We start from the raw sequence: 16,224 nt of genomic DNA on the forward strand, positions 1-16,224 counted from the left end.
AGTAGCTCAGCGCATGTTTACCCCAGCAGAGCGAACCACAAGTTATGCGAAACTGCAATATGGTTGTAACTTCCACCTCATATCGACAGGTCGCCACTGAATGTAACTGCTGCACCATTTAAGGTGGACCAGCAAATTTAAATGAGGCGTTGATGATTAAGAAACCAACTTAATGTTTAAAGATGCTGCGGAACCCCTAAAACTGCCCCTTTATACGGCCTGGGAATGTGAGTTTTGTGTGTTTTGTGATTCACCGTTTTGGGAGGGTTACACTGCAATAATCTTCCTTTCTCACCGGCTTTCCTTGATTTCTCCTGATGGACAAACAGACCAGCCCTGGATTCACTAAATACACTGGGTGAGCTGACTGACATGTGGATGGCAATAACTGAGTAAAATATGCCAGAATCAGAGAAATACGGCAATAACACAGTAAAAAATTACACCAGTAACTGAGTTACTCTGAATCGCCCCTGCATGCGCGTGAACATGCAGGTGTGGGTGCTCAGTGAATGCAGGACGTGTATGTGCGAGCATTTCAAGGTCAGTCTGAGTGAAACTGAAATCACAACCTAGTTATTAACTTTGCAAATCAAGTTCAACCTCCTACTCGGTAAAGTGCATGACAGAAACCAGTGGAATGAGGAAGAAAAAAGCCCAAAAGGAGGATCAGGTTGACAAAATACTTCTATTTACAATATACAATAAAATTAAGATGTGGAAGAACAAGAGATACAAACTTAAATGGAATCCACTTAAATACAAACACAGGTGTTTAAGGCCTGCTGCTTCATGCTGTAAAGTCATATGAAATGCAGTGGTCCGCAGAGTCCGAAGAGCGAAAGAGCACTTTCCGGGAAAAAAAAAACCTAGCACTTCTCACACGAGCTGAATACTCGAGTCACGGGTTCAGTGTATAAACACTTTCCCTTGTTTGCCCTCAACAAAGACAGCAGCTCAATACTTTAGAAGCTTCTTTAAATACTGCACTTTGTTCACACTTCAAATGCATCTCTATAGAAAAATAAAAGTGTTTGTTTTTTTCAGATTTGTTCCAGAAAAGACGCAATGGAAGGAGACTTTGTGGAGGAATGGGGCAAGAACCAGTCTGATTGTCGAGCAGAACGGAGCAGATTGTCTGCCGAGAATGAACTGCCTCTCCCGCTAGTGTAGTGTACACTCGATAGTCTGCACCATAATCTAAAGGGAAGCGGATCCTTCTGCTTCAAAAGGATCCCTCAGAGATCTGGCATTGGTGACGAGAGGAAAGAGAGAAAGAGGGAAAGACAGGTCAGAGTGCAGCAGGCAGTGATGTCATAGTGTGATGTCATTGGCTGAGAGATTCCGCCGGAAGCTCCGTCATGGGTCAAACCCCGCCCATGGGGCTGTTGCCGCGGGCGACTCAGTCTGGGGGTTGATGGTTGATGACTCGGTCGGTGGTTTGAGTGTCCGTGGCACAATCAGCATTTCACGTCCTCCACATGCATGTCCAAGTCTAAATGCCCCGCCCCCATCGCGAGTGACGCTTCAGAACTGCCGCTCGCTATCGGCTGGAGTTCGCCTGAGGAGACAGGAGCTTTTTAATACAGCACACAGACCTGGACGTTCAGGAAGCTCACGGGAGAAGGAGAAAACGCTGATCAACATACACAATTCAGTGCCTCCAGGATCCTGCAGCCTTTCTTGTGACGGCTGCAGGGTAATATGCTTGATTGTGTACCAGCTTTTCTCAATATTTGCACTTTATTTCGCAATAAAACTGCAGAAATGTGTGATAGTTGTGAGATTTCCGTAGATATTTTCTTAAAATCATGATAAAAAAATGGGGATTATCGATAATATCATGTCACACAAAACACTTTCCTACCTGCCTTCATGCCAAACCTTTGGAAACTGGTTTGCCCTGCATTATCCATGGCATTATCCATATGCTTACAATAACCGTGAAAGCATTTCTATGACTTATTTATCATCGATCATTATCATAATTACCATTTTATGCTAAAGTAATGGGGTCATGATATAAAATTGTGAGGGTTGGTTCATTTTAAACACAAATTCCTGGAGAGACTGAGATTCGTGAATAGAGCCAATGTTAATATTCCAGGTAATTGAGGAATAAGGTAATTAACTTCTTATGACCGCAGCAATAAACTCATACAGTAAAATGATCAAAACCTACATTAAAAAAGAAGCAATCAGTCAGTCTATCAGACTAGATTAGCACACCAGACGGGTTAAAATCTACCCCAGACGTGAAAAGACTAGACACGAAAACAAAAGATGCTTCCAAACAGAGGCATGAGACTCACTCTGCTCCGTCGTCATGGTGTCCTCAGACATGGGCTCAGAGTCCAAGAGGACCTGAGGGAGACCCACCATCCGGATCCCTGGGTCACGTCCCACAGCGACGTCCCCGCCCATGACGTCATCGCTCATCACCATGGCGTTCAGGGCCACGCCCCCCACCGCCAGGTCATAGTCCAGAGGAAGTTCATCCAAGCACTCAGCGCTCGACTGGACGACAGAGATCAAAGAGTCAGACACAGACAGAGATAAACAGGGTTAAAGCTACTCGATAATTAATCTAGAATCAGGCAGGACAGCACACAGGTAAACACAACACTATTAGATACAAGCACAGAATTAAACACCACAGATTTCAACACAGTTTCAATTGGATTAGAGTCAGATAATCAGATAACGGCCTGATAAGCGCAAGTGGACCAGACGCCACCACAGGATTAAACGCAGTGAAGCACTTCAGCTCAGCTCAACCATGGAATCCAAATGAGTCAAATTAGAGATAATTACAGATAAAACAGGCTTTAGTAGTGAAAACAGTTCGGGAAAGAAAAACATAGGGATGCATCGATACTGGACGTTTATAGATATCATAAATATAAATAAAACTTCTCAATGTAACAAGTAATTCTGAACTATTTCTGCTGCTCCATTCATCAGGAAATGATAACATATTGTGAAGGTCGGCCGGCATTTAAAACTGTTTAATAAAAAAATGACAAAAACAGAGATGCAAGGTTTCGTTCCAACAGCAACAATACATATAAATAACCATTTGGATCAGGGCTGCACAGCTCCAGTCTTGGAGTACTTTCCCTGCTCAAACACACCCACTAAATCTGCCACTTAACAACTGAGTATAATCACCGAACTCTGCTGGACACCAGCCCTGCAGGACCAAAGCTGTGCACCCTTGATTTAGACGCTTAAGAAAGCCTGTTCTTGTAAGCTAACAGTGCAGACTGAGGGAGAATCAGGCATCACGACGACTCTCATATGATCGAGCCGATCGTGCAGTAGCGGTTATGCTCTCACTGGGCCCAGGACGAGATGTTTGGACCAGTGTTATAAATACTACGTGAGCTGGACTCAGATCAGAGGAAGAAAACCCGAAAGTCCAAAAGTGATCAGACCCCAGTGATGAGAGCCGTATTGAAAAGGACAGCAAGCTGGTAATTCATGTCCTACCGTGAGGCCGAGCGCTTTGAGGATGTTCATTTTGCACATGGGACAGGTCCGATGGTCCACCAGCCACGGGTCCACACAGCCTTTATGGAAGAGATGCCTGGAGGAGAGCAGAGGAAACAGTGTCCAACACAGAGAGACAGAATACAGGACAGAAAGTGAGTGTATGTGTACAAATCCACCACTGCGCCCTCACCTGCAGGGCAGAATCCTCACCACGTCGTTAGGCTTATAGCTTTCAATACACACCGCGCAGTTATCAAAATCAGACTCCGTCTCCTGGAGAAAGACACACACACGCAAACCCAACACACAAGAGGCACGATGAGAACAAATAAAATGAATATATATAAATTAAACAAAGAAATCACTTTTTAATTACACACACTGAATTCCCATACGCTACTGTACAGAAGTCTCGGCCAATGTGAGAAAATTAAAAAGTAGTTTGAGTCTTCTCTGGGTAAGTTACTCTTATTAGGTAACATGCAGAGGGTCCATATCCGCTCCATGCAGGCTCTCCATTGGTGTCCCACAGGGCTCAGTGCTGGGTCCTCTTCCCTTTTCTTTCTACAGTTGTTCTCTTGGAGATGTAATATCCTCTCACGGCTTCTCCTACCACTGCTATGCTGATGACACCCAGCTAATGCTTCCCTTCCCTTCAGATACTCAGGTTTCACATCTTAGCTTGTCTGGCTGATATCTCTTTGCAGACCAAGTCTCATCACCTGAAGCTCAACCTTCACAAGACTGAGCTACTATTCATCCCTGGATCTACAGGTCCTCATCATGATCTTGCCATCTTATCTGAGAACCTCTTGGCTGCTCTGTCTGAAGATGAAGAAGCCTTGGTGTGATTCTGGATTCTGGATCTGATTATCGTCTTCAGCTCAGCTTGTTTTTTTTTAATTACTTTAAAATGATGTCAGACTCAGGAAAACGCAGGCCGAGAGGAAGACGAGAGAACATACTTCAACTTTCCGATTGGGAACGTAATCAGATACAGACGATTACATGGCTATTATTTTTCTATTTAACAGATTATTTACAGGATTACCCACCTCGCTCAATCAGACAGAAACTGTATCCTGAATGGCCTCAATCTGACAAGTCTATTCCGACTGAGGTGCTTACATGGATGTATTCTATTCCGAATGAGCGGAATATTAACAGATTGTCAGGCTGCATGTAAACGTGGCTACTGTCCTCAAAAGCAGACTGAAGACCGATCTCTTTACGAATCACTTAAGCAAGTGCTAATCTAAGCACTTATTGAAATGCACTGTATTGCTCTTACACAACGCATGATTCCTTCTTTCTATGGTATCATCACTGACTTTTGTGTCTAGCTGTGTCTGTCTGAGCTCAGTACTTTGGACTTCAGGATTAGGGTTCATTCTGAGTGGACAACAAAGCACTTCAGTCGCTCTGGATAAGAGCGTCTGATAAATACTGTAAATGTAGACATAACAGCTGTTTTGACTGGAAATCAAACAGGTGGTTTCTGAGTTGTGCACCGTATACGAGTTTTTGCAGATTACACATCAAAAATTACAAGGACGAGAAAGGGGGGGCATTTAATTCCAGCTGAGGGGTACTGCCCATTCATGCCCTACATGGCACCGGGCATGCCCAAAACATCTGCATAGTAATGTATACGAATACATGTGTATATCCTTTATGTATGTGTATGTATATGTTGCTCACCTGGTCTCCTTTCCTTATAGTCCGTACTTGGAGCTGACTGATGGCTTTTTTAGCCGCATCACCAAGTCGTCTCTAGACGCGGGAAAAAAAAGAAAGAACTGTTAACAGTAGCTAGTCATAATCCCACCTCATCATCCATATCCCCCCCTCCTACTGATACCAGTGCTGACACAGTAAACTGTGGCAAGCAATTCACAGCCTCAACAAAAATCAATCAGAGAAAAGACAGATAAGAAGTGCTATTGCTACATTACTAACAGCCGCCTCCCAGTGACTCATTACATTTACATTTATGGCATTTTTGCTGACGCTCTTCTCCAGAGCGACTTAGAGTTTGATCATTTTATACAGGGAGGCCAAGGCGGTGTTAGGAGTCTTGCCCAAGGACTCTTATTGGTATAGTGTAGGGTGTTTACCCAGGTGGGGGTTGAACCCCAATCTACAGTGTAGAAGGCAGAGGTGTTACTACACTAACCAACCACACATTCCTCTCCTCACTTAATTCAAGAAAACAATTTTAATGACCAAATCTCAAAGTATGCAGCGCTTTAATTTGTTTAAGTTATTTTGTTATGATTCAGAATTCTCCTACGGATTCTTTTATTCTTTTTCCATAATTCAGAGTGGTTTGGTGTAACATGCTCTGTTCTAGAGAAAGATACACACTCAAAACTGTTCACAGTGGTGGTGACAGGAACCAGACGTCCACCTTCATAACCATTTCATGTAATAACAGCAAAGTTATTATAAATCCACTGCCTGATGTCAGAGACGCCGTTTTATGACAGTTTTGGGATTTCCTTTTGTCCTAAAATGCATTTTTTTGCATCCATTCATGTTGAAAGGTAGGGTGCAAATATAGCCCCCTGGTAAAAACCTATTTTTAAGATTTATTACTAATTTACCATGATTAACGTTTCAAATGTAAAGACTCGTGTACGTTCACTGGTGGTTTTGTAAAGTAAATAAAATGGCTTTATTTGTGTTCCTGTCTGGGTTCTTATCTTCATCACTGTAAAGTCTCTACAAGGAACACCTTCACATCACAGCACTCTGAATGACTCTTTTTACATCTCGCTGAAGGAAATTTGTGGAATTCACCCTGAAACACAAAGGAACTATTTACACAGTAAGAAAATTAAAAACAAGTGCCAAGCATTTTTTGGTTTCTTTGATTTTTTTACATCTAAAAATATTCAGAACTTGATTAAACATTGTTATAATCCATTACGCAGGCCATGCAACAGCTGGAATGAATTCTAACTTCAAATCAAGGCAGCTGACTTGACACTATTGTGCATGTGTCCACCCTTACTGAAAATGGCATTAGCGAGACCTGAGGCAGCTGTAAAACCACAGCAAACAGTACAGGAAACCACACAAACGACCCCCTCGCTCGCTCGCTCTCTGCAGTTCACAGCCGACAGCTGGTTCATCACGGTTTGGCCGCAATGCGCTGCAAATGCCGATAGACTGCAGGCGTGTTTGTGAGTGTCTGTGCAGACACTCGTCTTGTTATGATTGTGCAGTGAACTGTTGTGTATTTATTCTAATTGTAACTATTCTTTTAACAGTGTTTGCCTGACCAAATAAACACTTACTGTCAAAAAAAGCCTTTGAAATATCATTTTCAGATTATATATGGAATCTATAATCATAACAAATAAATAGGTACCTGCAAATATAATATCACTGTTGTTGGTACAAAACCTCGTAACTTCATTTTTCAGTTTTTGACACCGTTTGAAAATGCTTGTTGTCCTTTACATTGTGTGCAAATTTAAAGACGAATGGACCAAAAGAAATGGTCTAATATGACTTGGAAAGACGTCTGGTTCCATTGAGTTACATTAAAAATTAAGTATGTTTTTTCCTCCTCCTGTGTGTGTTTTGTGTGTGTGTGTGTACAGTTACCAGTTTGGAGATACAAGGTTTCATTCCAACAGCAGTGATATATTAATGAATATGGGATCTATAAATGCTACATATAGGTACTTACATATGGGACATGATCTTTTATGATGAAAGGAACCTGTGTGTGTGTTTATCTGATGAGGTGTGTCTGTGTATGTACCTGGTTGCGGTCTCTGGCGTTGGCGTATCTGAATCTCTGTATGTAGTAGAAGACGAGCCAGGCTAAAGAGATAATCATGAGGATGATGAAGGAGATGGAGACGAAGACGACGGAGGTGCGACTGACGAATTTCTGCAGGTTTCTCGTTCCTATGGTGATGTGCATTTGCACCGTGATGTTTCTCTCCAACAGCAACACCAGCTCCCGCCCTTTGGGCTCCGGGATCATGATCGCTACCACATCACCCGTTCCTGAGAGAGAGAGAGAGAGAGAGAGAGAGAGAGAGAGAGAGAGAGAGAGAGAGAGAGTAATATTTAATTCTCCTTTTTTCTAACTGGTGGGGTCTCTTTGCTCCAAACGTGGCTGATCAGCTACCCTCAGGGTTAAGGGGTGGGCGTCACAATCGACTTTTAACCAGCAGATGAAAGACAGAGAGGGAAAAACAGATGTCTACACCTCCTCCGCTCTGCAGGTGGTCAGTTCCCAGACGGCTCCTCTGTAGGATCAGCTTCTGCCATTTACCCCCAGACAAAGACGTCCAGAAGGGCCCGTGCCAACGTGGCCACCTTCATGCTCAGGTTTTGCAGGGTTAAAGGGCCGGATGTGGTCGAGAGCCTGAACGTCTCCTTTAAAACACACAGACTTCAAATGTGTCCCAGATGTGAGAAGAGTGGACACATCCCAAACACAGCTGGAATTCTGATGACTGCAGCCCAGTGTGAACCGAACATCAGGAAGGTTCTCAGCACAGCAGCTGCTGAGCGTCAGACACGCTGGTCTGGCTTGTTGGATGAGCCCAGTCTGAGACTAGAGGAGGTCCGAGAGGGAGGATTACGGTTAACGGGTGATACGACCCAAACCTCAGGGGTGGCGTACGTCTCCGCTCAGTTACTAAAGGGGCACTCCACCCAACATGAAAAATCTAACTTTCACTACATCTGTTGTAATCACACCGTCTCTCCTCCTTCTGCAGCACCTCTAGAGTGAGACTTGCCAGCTTACAGATTTGGAAAACTCACTTCTGATGATGTATTTTGAAGGTGGGAGGAGCTTCTGAAGCACCCTGAGGCCGATACATGACTTCTTCCCTTCTTGCTGGCTCATGCAGACAGAAGCCAGATAGCTAACATTACTGCCAGGAAGCCAAACACGTCCTCTTTATTTATTAACCTTACAGCATCACTGCATTTCCTTATAGCTTCCCAATGGTTGTTTGACTTATAGCTGGGCAATATGACAATATTTATATTTATTATGATAAATTACATCACAAAATGTTTTTGAATGCACTGTGGATATCGACAGCACTAAAAACACTTCCGACCTGACTGGATGAAATAGCTGATTAGAGAGACTCAGGTTTCTTTACAGTGGTGGTGATGGGAACCAGGGGTCACCATGACTACACCACGCATATAGCCTTTTTATTTACTACCCAAAACCACCAGTGAACCTACGCGAGTCTTCTGAGTGTTTATATGTAATGATGGTAAAATTGTGGAAAATCTGGGGAAAAACAAAGTTTCCTTTGAGGACTGTTTTGCCTCAAAACACCTGCATGTTTACATCCACCATAAACAGATTACCACAAAACTTTATCACAAGTCAGTGTCAAAGGGTTCAGTCCGTTCATTCATAACTACTTACTGTAATAACTTTCTGTGAGGGAGATTTTAGAGGCACTAAACTCTTCAGACGTCTGGTTCCCATCACCACCACTGTCAACAATTCTGAGCTTTTGTAGAACAGAGCATTTCACACCAAACCACTCTGAACAGCTCTGTTTACATCTTAACCATTTAACTATGTAGAAATTTTGATGGAGTGCCCCTTTAAAAACGCTTAGGGTTGAGTGCCCCTTTAAAAACCCTTTTTTGTGTTACTGTGTTACAGTACCTGGCTGTGGCACGGTGACGGTCTTCAAAACCATCTCTACTATAAAAGTGTTACAGTTGAAGAATGTACACAGTAAATTACAGCATTACAGTGAATGACAGTGTTAGTGTTAGAGTAAATGACAGTGTTACAGTGAATGATAGCATTAGTGTTACAGTGAATAACAGTGTCACAGTAAATGATAGTATTAGTGCTACATTCAATTAGTGTTACAGTGAATGACACTACTAGTGTTACAGTGAATAACAGTATTAATGCTACAGTGAATAACAGTGTTAATGTTACAGTGAATGACAGTGTTAGTGTTACAGTGAACGGCAGTATCAGTGTTACAGTGAATGGCAGTATTAGTGTTACAGTGAATGGCAGTATTAGTGTTACAGTGAATGGCAGTGTTATATTGAATGACAGTGTTATAGTGAATGACAGTGTTATATTCAATGATAATGTTAGTGTTACAGTGAATAACAGTGTTAGTGTTACAGTGAATGGCAGTATTAGTGTTACAGTGAATGGCAGTTTTAGTGTTACAGTGAATGGCAGTTTTAGTGTTACAGTGAATGACAGTGTTACAGTGAATGACAGTGTTAGCGTTACAGTGAATGACAGCATTACAGTGAATGACAATGTTAGTGTTACAGTGAATGACAGCGTTACAGTGAATGACAGTGTTAGTGTTACAGTGAATGACAGCGTTACAGTGAATGACAATATTAGTGTTACAGTGAATGACAGTGTTAGTGTTACAGTGAATGACAGTGTTAGCGTTACAGTGAATGACAATGTTACAGTGAATGACATTGTTAGAGTTACAGTGAATGACAATGTTACAGTGAATGACAGTGTTAGCGTTACAGTGAATGACAGCGTTACAGTGAATGACAGTGTTAGAGTTACAGTGAATGACAGTGTTACAGTGAATGACAGTGTTGGAGTTACATTGAATGACAGTGTTAGAGTTACAGTGAATGACAGTGTTAGAGTTACAGTGAATGACAGTGTTAGAGTTACAGTGAATGACAGTGTAAGTGTTACAGTGAATGACAGTGTTAGAGTTACAGTGAATGAGTGTTAGTGTTACAGTGAGTGACAGTGTTAGAGTTACAGTGAATGACAGTGTTAGAGTTACAGTGAATGACAGTGTTAGTGTTACAATGAGTGTCAGTGTTACAGCGAATGACAGTGTTACAGCGAATGACAGTGTTAGTGTTACAGTGAATGACAATGACAGTGTTACAGTGAATGACAGTGTTACAGCGAATGACAGTGTTGGAGTTACAGTGAATGACAGTGTTAGTGTTACAGTGAATGACAGTGTTAGTGTTACAGTGAATGATAGTTTTAGAGTTACAGTGAATGACAGTGTTAGAGTTACAGTGAGTGTCAGTGTTACAGTGAATGACAGTGTTAGTGTTACAGTGAATGATAGTGTTAGTGTTACAGTGAATGATAGTGTTAGTGTTACAGTGAATGACAGTGTTAGAGTTACAGTGAATGACAATGTTAGTGTTACAGTGAATGACAGTGTTGGAGTTACAGTGAATGACAGTGTCAGTGTTACAGTGAATGACAATGTTACAGTGAATGACAGTGTTAGCGTTACAGTGAATGACAGCGTTACAGTGAATGACAGTGTTAGAGTTACAGTGAGTGTCAGTGTTACAGTGAATGACAGTGTTACAGTGAATGACAGTGTTGGAGTTACATTGAATGACAGTGTTAGTGTTACAGTGAATGACAGTGTTGGAGTTACAGTGAATGACAGTGTTGGAGTTACAGTGAATGACAATGTTAGTGTTACAGTGAATGACAGTGTTGGAGTTACAGTGAATGACAGTGTCAGTGTTACAGTGAATGACAATGTTACAGTGAATGACAGTGTTAGCGTTACAGTGAATGACAGCGTTACAGTGAATGACAGTGTTAGAGTTACAGTGAGTGTCAGTGTTACAGTGAATGACAGTGTTACAGTGAATGACAGTGTTGGAGTTACAGTGAATGACAGTGTTAGAGTTACAGTGAATGACAGTGTTAGAGTTACAGTGAGTGTCAGTGTTACAGTGAATGACAGTGTTGGAGTTACAGTGAATGACAGTGTTAGTGTTACAGTGAATGACAGTGTTGGAGTTACAGTGAATGACAGTGTTGGAGTTACAGTGAATGACAATGTTAGTGTTACAGTGAATGACAATGTTAGTGTTACAGTGAATGACAGTGTTGGAGTTACAGTGAATGACAGTGTTAGAGTTACAGTGAATGACAGTGTTAGTGTTACAGTGAATGACAGTGTTACAGTGTAACGTACCTGGGTGCGGCATGGTTATGGTCTCGTTCCCGTTTGCCGTCCCCGCGTTCATCACCACCACGGCGCTCGCGTTCTGCCCCGCCGCGTGCCGGATCTTCTCGGCGTACGTGCAGTTCCCGTGCGCCACCAGCGCGATCCAAGTGCCCGTGTGCTCCGGCACGGCGAAGCGCGTCCCCGGGCGACAGGCGTGTCGCTCGCGCGGCGACGCGGCGGCAGCCAGCACCCCGCGGGCCTCGCGCTTCGGCGACTGCTCCCCGTAGCGCCCGTACTCGCTGCGCTCCGAGCGCACGCGCCCCGTCGTCGGGTCCATGTAGGTGACGTTGACGAACGCCGTGTACCACTCCTCGCGGTCGGCCGCGGCCAGCGCGAGACAGAGCGCGGGCAGCAGCGCCAGGAGCCGCGCGAGGAGTCGCGCGCACGCCGCCGCCATCCCCGCGGTCTCGAGCGCAGCGCCGCCGCGGCTTTAGGCCATAATAACGGCGCTGCGGGGCCGCGCGCTGCGCTCGGGGTCTCTCCTCCCCGCCTCGCTACTGCGGGGTCGCGCGGGGCTCGCCCAGCATGGTCGCGCGGCTTCTGCTCGGTGTCAGTTTGTCTGAGGGGCTCCGGTTAAAGGGGGGCTCCGGTTAAAGGGGGTCTCCGTGTCTCTCGGACTCCCGGAGACGGAGCAGCTCCACAATAACACACGGTCACCTGACCGGAGCGGCGGCGCCGCGTCACTGACACTGAACCGGAAACGGAGCTCCAGCCCCACAACACGGCCAGGTTTGTTATTACCTATAATAAGAGTCCTGTGATCAGCGGAGTGTCACTGTAAAATCACTCTAACTCTCACTCTAAACCTCACTCTTAACTCACTCTAAAATCACGACACTCCAGTTTTATTTTATTACTACTTATTTTTAATTAAATTACTTACTCATTATTCTTTATCATGACACAGCAACAGTAAAGCCTCGCTTCAAAATAAGAGTCCTATGATCTGTGGAGTTTCGCTGAGTTACAAATGTCACTATAACGTCAAAATGAACACATAAATGCATAAAATAATAATTTAGATTTTTTTATTATTTTGATTATTGTATGTTTTTTTTGTCTCCGAACACCGTTCGTAAAGCCTTGCTTCAAAAATAAGTTTTCGTGATGAACACAGCGAGTTTTTTTCCTTTTATTTTTCTATGATTTTTTTGCTCTCTCTCTCTCTCTCTCTCTGTCCCCCTCCTCTCTCTGTCTCTCTCTCTGTCTATCTCTCTCACTGTCTCTCTCTCTCTTTTTCTCTCTCTCTCTGTTTCTCCCCCCCTCTATCTCTGTTTGTCTGTCTCTCGCTGTCTCTGTTTCTCTCTCTCTTTCCCCCCTCTCTCTGTCTCTCCCTCCCTCTCTCTCTCTCTCTCTCTCTCTCTCTCTCTCTCTCTCTCTCTCTCTCTCTCTCTCTCTGTCTCACTCACTCTCTCTCTCTCTCTCTCTCTCTCTCTCTCTTTCCCCCCTCTCTCTGTCTCTCCCCCCCCCTCTCTCTCTCTCTCTCTCTCTCCCCCCCCCCCCCCCCCCTCTCTCTCTCTCTCTCTCTCTCTCTCTCTCTCTCACACTCTCTCTCTCTCTCATTTCTATGTTAGCACATCCTCTACAGAGATCACACATTACTGTATATGTGCTGAATTTTACATTTTGGACAGAAATAAAACATTAAATGTGGCCTGTGCCAAGTTAGAAATAGTTCACTAACATTTTGAGCAAAAAGCCGTATTTAAGCTCCCTGTGAGTGTGAGAGGAGCGTCAGCACCAGGACCACACGGGCAGTGATGACTGACAGCCAGCTGAAGACACTTCATCATCTTTGGAGCGACACACATATTTACTTTCCCAGTACTTAACAGCGTAGTGCATTTTTACATTTAGACAATATATTCTTATAAAAGTTCACGTTTAACACACACAGACAAATATATGACATCTATATGACATGATTAGGAAAGAAACAGCCCTGACAGTGACATATTAACGTACACCTCCATCTGCAGGAGGTACCACAGAGTCCGGACCATTTTCCAGGCCCTGACGCAAGAGCTTCTTCTACCAGACCGTCGGGATGCTCAGCCTGGTAGCAGCTCACTCTCCCTAAAGGGGAATTCCACCTAATTGTTCAAAATGTCTACAAAGTTCAGTTATTAAGATGTAATCAGTCATTCAGGGCAGTTTGGTGTGAGACGCTCTGTTCTAGAGAAACTCACCGAGTCAGAATTGTTCACAGTGGTGGTGATAGGAACCAGACGTCCACTCCCCCCACAGAAGGTTTTTATATGAACTGGTTATGCGTATGTTGCCTGATGCCTGACACATTGTTTTATAAAAGTCTGGACACAAGATTTTGGGCTAAATTCATGGTGGAGAGGTGCATGGAGGATGTTATAAGGCAAAATAATCTATTTACTGATTTACTGCTACATATAAAAAGTTCACTGGTGGTTTTGGATCGTAAATAAAAGGACTATATGTGTGTGTTGTGGACGTGGCGACTTCTGGTTCCTGAGGGTTTTTTCTCTACAGTTAATGGAATCGCCTTAATTTAACAAACACTGCCCAACGTTCTCCTTTTCAGCAGCCACTACATTAGACGAAGGCCTCCTCCTCTGGACTGTCTACCACTCAAGGGCTATTCATTACATCACAAAGTGGCCTTGAGCGCTTTAAAGGTGCTGTTTAAAGCTCATTATTATTATTATTATTATTATTGTTATTGTTTCAGCAATCGTTTGATAAATGAGCACTACATCAATGACGCTGTGCTGACCGGTGTCTACTAGCTTCCCATCACCGTTAGCCATGTTAGCATGGCTTGTCCAGCTATTCCTTTAAGTAAACCGGTCAGGCAGGTCCACGCCAATACCGAGTAGTCGTCAAACTTCAGAGTTCCCAGAGTCCTCAGTGTCTCTCCGCCTCTCCCAGCTTCCAGAGTGTGTGTGCGGTCTGTAGGAGTGTGTGTGGCGTGTTTGAACCGTGTGTGTGTGTTTCTTTGTGGTCTCTGTCCTGCGTCGTCTGGAGATCCACACAAACGCTGTAACTCCAATCAGACACACCAAACCAGCTACAGCTAACGCGGCCGTCTGGGCCGCCGATACGGTTTCCTCTGAATCCCCCAGAGAGGCTCCACCTACTGGCCAGTCCAGACCTGCTTCCTCTCTACGGGGGACCTGCAGAGCACTCGGAGCCCCCCGAAGGCCGATGGGCTGGAGGTTGGTGCCGCGGCCGCTCCGTTGTCCTATCAGCTCGTCTTTGGCTTCGTCGGCTGCTCTGCGTCTGAGCGAGCCGGTCCTAAAGGTGGATGGTGCTACGCTGTGGTGATGCTGGTCCTTAGACTTTAGACTCCTGGTGTGACGGTCGTTCCTCTTGCTTGAGCGGACAGTGTAAACTACATGGACGTACCACTGCCGACCAGCAGCCGCCTGCAGAAACACAACAATAGCACAAGATAAAGAAAGAAACTAATGGTCAAAAGGGTCAATAATCCTTTAATGCTGAGGTGTTTCTGCCCATTTATTCTGCTGTTCTCCTCTAATAGTGTGATTTCTCAGTGCTGACGTTCATTTATTGTTGATATGTAAAGGTCATCGTCTTACAGAGCCACGAATTTGTTCTTTCTTTTTGTCACAAACTACCGTTTTAAGCAAGAGAGGAATATACTCGATGTTCATTGTTTCTGTAACAATGTAAGCTGCGATCTAAAGGGTAGAAACTATCGCAGTGCATCCAACAATAAAGGCAGCATGGAGCTTCTTTTATACAGTGATAGGAAACAGAACGCTGATCCACTTTACTATCACCGCTGTAGACACGCGCACCGCCCAGCTACTCTGGAGGGAGATTTAATGAACTAATGGAGACGGATGCTCAAACTCTCTGAACAGATTGCTAGTGAGACATCAGTGTAGATGAACTTACCTGGAAAAGAGGGGCTGATGACAGGCTGAAGCCGTCTGAGGCGGCCTGTTTGACAAGAGGCTCCGCCCCCGGAGTGTCCTCAGCCAGCTGAGCAGCGAACGGCGCACCGCCAAACGCCAGGTCCTGAGTGTGTGGGGAAGACTTGTCCTGAAGAAAGACAAACAGAAACAGAGATGGACGTAAACAAAGCACACAAAAGAACTGAAAATACACACGTACCGTTAGCAAAGACCTGAAAACTGTGGAATAAAACATTCAGGATTACACCGGGATAAAAAAAAAAAAAAAACAATAAATTTTTCCCCTTGGAGTCTACAAAGTTTATATAGAAAAACATGTACGTATAAATATGTCTGAGAGCATGTGTGTGTGTGTGTGTGTGTGTGTGTGTGTGTGTGTGTGTGTGTTAACTTATATGTAAATGAGCTCTCTTTTGATTGGCTGCCCTGTATTGTCCTCCATTCAAAAAGCAGACTGGGTTGAAACACTCAACATGAGTAGGCGGAGCTGAACTGCTGTGGGCAGAATGGGCGGACATATGGAAGCTGAGTTGGTTTTTGTGACATCACAGACATGAATTCAAAAGAGGCTGTTTTCCGTGTGTGAACGGTGTGGACTGAGGTAGGTTTTGGCACTGTTGCAGTGTTTTTCTACATTTTATATTTTTAATATTAGATTTTTCACTGTTGTATCAAAATAGTCATTTATTTATTTATTTTCCACCGAACACTATGGGGAGGCGTCAGCTCCACCTTCAATATTTGTGAAACAGATTGAAGGCATTTTAGGCTTTGGCTCAAAACGTCTTCTGTGACTCAAACAC

At 44.0% G+C, this 16,224-nt stretch overlaps 2 protein-coding genes across 2 annotated transcripts in view; both read right to left on the reverse strand.

The window, feature by feature from the left end:
• Positions 1-669: 669 nt before the first annotated feature.
• rnf150b (ring finger protein 150b) lies at positions 670-12,188 on the reverse strand. Its single transcript, XM_017721108.2, has 7 exons — positions 11,472-12,188; positions 7,271-7,521; positions 5,197-5,268; positions 3,686-3,768; positions 3,493-3,589; positions 2,313-2,517; positions 670-1,561 (listed from the first exon to the last, which is right to left on the reverse strand). Exons 1-7 carry the CDS (start codon positions 11,899-11,901, stop codon positions 1,461-1,463), a joined length of 1,239 nt encoding a protein of 412 aa, XP_017576597.2. The 5' UTR covers positions 11,902-12,188; the 3' UTR covers positions 670-1,460.
• A 933-nt stretch (positions 12,189-13,121) lies between these two features.
• LOC108441552 (FRAS1-related extracellular matrix protein 2-like) overlaps positions 13,122-16,224 on the reverse strand; it is a 27,028-nt gene continuing 23,925 nt past the window's right edge. The window contains exons 23-24 of the mRNA XM_037541240.1: positions 15,402-15,548; positions 13,122-14,905 (exon numbers count right to left, since the gene is read on the reverse strand). Of these exons, the coding sequence (XP_037397137.1) occupies positions 14,360-14,905; positions 15,402-15,548 (693 nt within the window). The 3' untranslated portion in view covers positions 13,122-14,359. The remainder of the gene's footprint in view (positions 14,906-15,401; positions 15,549-16,224) is intronic.

The sequence above is a fragment of the Pygocentrus nattereri genome, chromosome 9 (assembly GCF_015220715.1).
Source record: "Pygocentrus nattereri isolate fPygNat1 chromosome 9, fPygNat1.pri, whole genome shotgun sequence".
Lineage (NCBI taxonomy): Eukaryota > Metazoa > Chordata > Actinopteri > Characiformes > Serrasalmidae > Pygocentrus > Pygocentrus nattereri.

Coding starts and splice junctions, on each gene's coding strand:
- rnf150b (XM_017721108.2), bottom strand. CDS start 11,901: ATGGCGGCGGCGTGCGCGCGACTCCTCGCGCGGCTCCTGGCGCTGCTG. Junction 5,269..7,270: donor ACGCCAGAGACCGCAACCAG/GTACATACACAG, acceptor TCCCGCGTCTAG/AGACGACTTGGTGATGCGGC. Junction 3,769..5,196: donor CTATAAGGAAAGGAGACCAG/GTGAGCAACATA, acceptor GTCTTTCTCCAG/GAGACGGAGTCTGATTTTGA.